At 38.1% G+C, this 1,681-nt stretch overlaps 1 protein-coding gene across 1 annotated transcript in view; it reads right to left on the bottom strand.

Annotated features, from left to right (window-relative positions):
• The window catches only part of LOC106878594 (centromere protein J), a 23,261-nt gene that overhangs the window by 18,440 nt on the left and 3,140 nt on the right, over positions 1 to 1,681 (bottom strand). Inside the window, exon 3 of the mRNA XM_014927850.2 lies at positions 2 to 102. Coding sequence (XP_014783336.1) covers positions 2 to 102 — 101 coding nt within the window. The remainder of the gene's footprint in view (position 1; positions 103 to 1,681) is intronic.

The raw sequence follows: 1,681 nt of genomic DNA, 5'->3' as shown, positions 1-1,681 counted from the left end.
TAGTTTCTTTAGTTCTTGTTCTTTGAATTCTTCAAGTTTCTGCAGTTCATCCTTCTTAACCAAATCAAATTTGGCAATTTCCTCTCTCAGCTTCTTCACACTCTGGGCAAATTAAGAGATGTAGGGTGATGGGTGAGAAATTACTGGTGATATTGATACAATAGTACGGTGGTTAAGAAGTTGGATCTTTCTGATTTGACGGGCAACACTTGTTTTCTTAACGAAACACTTTCAAACTTGGGACACTGGTAGAATGTGTCATATAAAACATCTTTTTACTCTTAGTGTTATTGAGAAAATTTTATCTTTTTAAAGTTATTTCATATTAAAAGTTGTCGTATTTCGGTAATTTCAACCAACTACTGACGTCTATTGAGGTGAAAACAATTACTGCTGTGGAATGTAAATGACATGTTCTACCGGTGTCATGGGATCTTTTCCCTTGAATAAAATTAGTGCCGTTGTTTGTCAACAACAACTATCGGCGGTACTGTTATTTATGACATCGTTCGTGCGTTTGTACTGGTTTTAGGGTTAGGGTTAGGGTTAGGGTTAGGGTTAGGGTTCGGGCTCGGGTTAGGGTGCGGGTTAGGGTTTGGCAAAAATACTCATGACCCTAACCCTAACCCTAACCCTAACCCTAAAACCAGTACAAATGCACAAACGATGTCATAAATAACAGTACCACCGATAGCTGTTGTTGACAAACAACGGCACTAATTTAGAAAGTTCCCTTCGGAGGCACAAGTGCAGGCAAGGTTGTTTATGGAAGACCAGTAGTTACCCATACATACCAGGCCTCTCTCTGCACGCCACCAATATTATCCAAGGGAAAGGCAAAGGCCGACACAGTTTGGCACCTGTGATGTTGCAACTCATTTCTACAGCTGAGTGAACTGCAGCAACATGAAATAAAGTGTTTTGATCAAGAACACAACAGACAGCCCAGTTCGGGAATCGAACTCACTACCTCATGATTGAGCTGGACAGTTTGATAGTAGCTGGCAAGGATGGGACCACACCAGATTCCATAGTCTGTTTTGTCTTGGTTTCTACAGTTGGATGCCCTTCCTAATGCCGGATCTTTTTTAAAACGGGGGCCACATTTTTCATTAACGAAACACTTTGAAACTTGGAACACTGGTAGAATGTGTCATATAAAACATCTTTTTCTCTTAGTCTTCTTAAAAAAAAAAGAAATCCATAAATTATTCCATGTTAAAGTTGTCGTATTTCTGTAATTTCAACCAATCACTGACGTCCATTCAGCCGATATACATTAAGTGCCGACTACATAAACAAACGATTCTGAAACAATTAACCCTAACCCTAACCCTAACTCTAACCCTAACCCTAACCCTAGGGTTAGAGTTAGGGTTAGAGTTAGGGTTAGGGTTAGGGTTAAAGCAAATTTAAAATGAAAAAAGCAAATAAAACGAAGAATCGTTTGTTTATGTAGTCGGCACTTAATGTATATCGGCTGAATGGACGTCAGTGATTGGTTGAAATTATCGAAATAAGACAATTTTTTACATGAAATAAATTCGAATACAAAAATATTTTTCTGTTCTATAACACAAAATAGATAAGTATACGAAGTTTGAAAGTCTTTCGGTACCAAAAGCACTACGTAAAACATTAATGAAAAATGTGGCCCCCGTTTTAAAAAAGATCCCTAATG

This window comes from Octopus bimaculoides, chromosome 30 (genome assembly GCF_001194135.2).
Source record: "Octopus bimaculoides isolate UCB-OBI-ISO-001 chromosome 30, ASM119413v2, whole genome shotgun sequence".
In the NCBI taxonomy this organism is placed as follows: Eukaryota; Metazoa; Mollusca; class Cephalopoda; order Octopoda; family Octopodidae; genus Octopus; species Octopus bimaculoides.
Note: the sequence above shows the minus strand (reverse complement) of the source record. Positions and strands in the feature narration are given on the sequence as shown.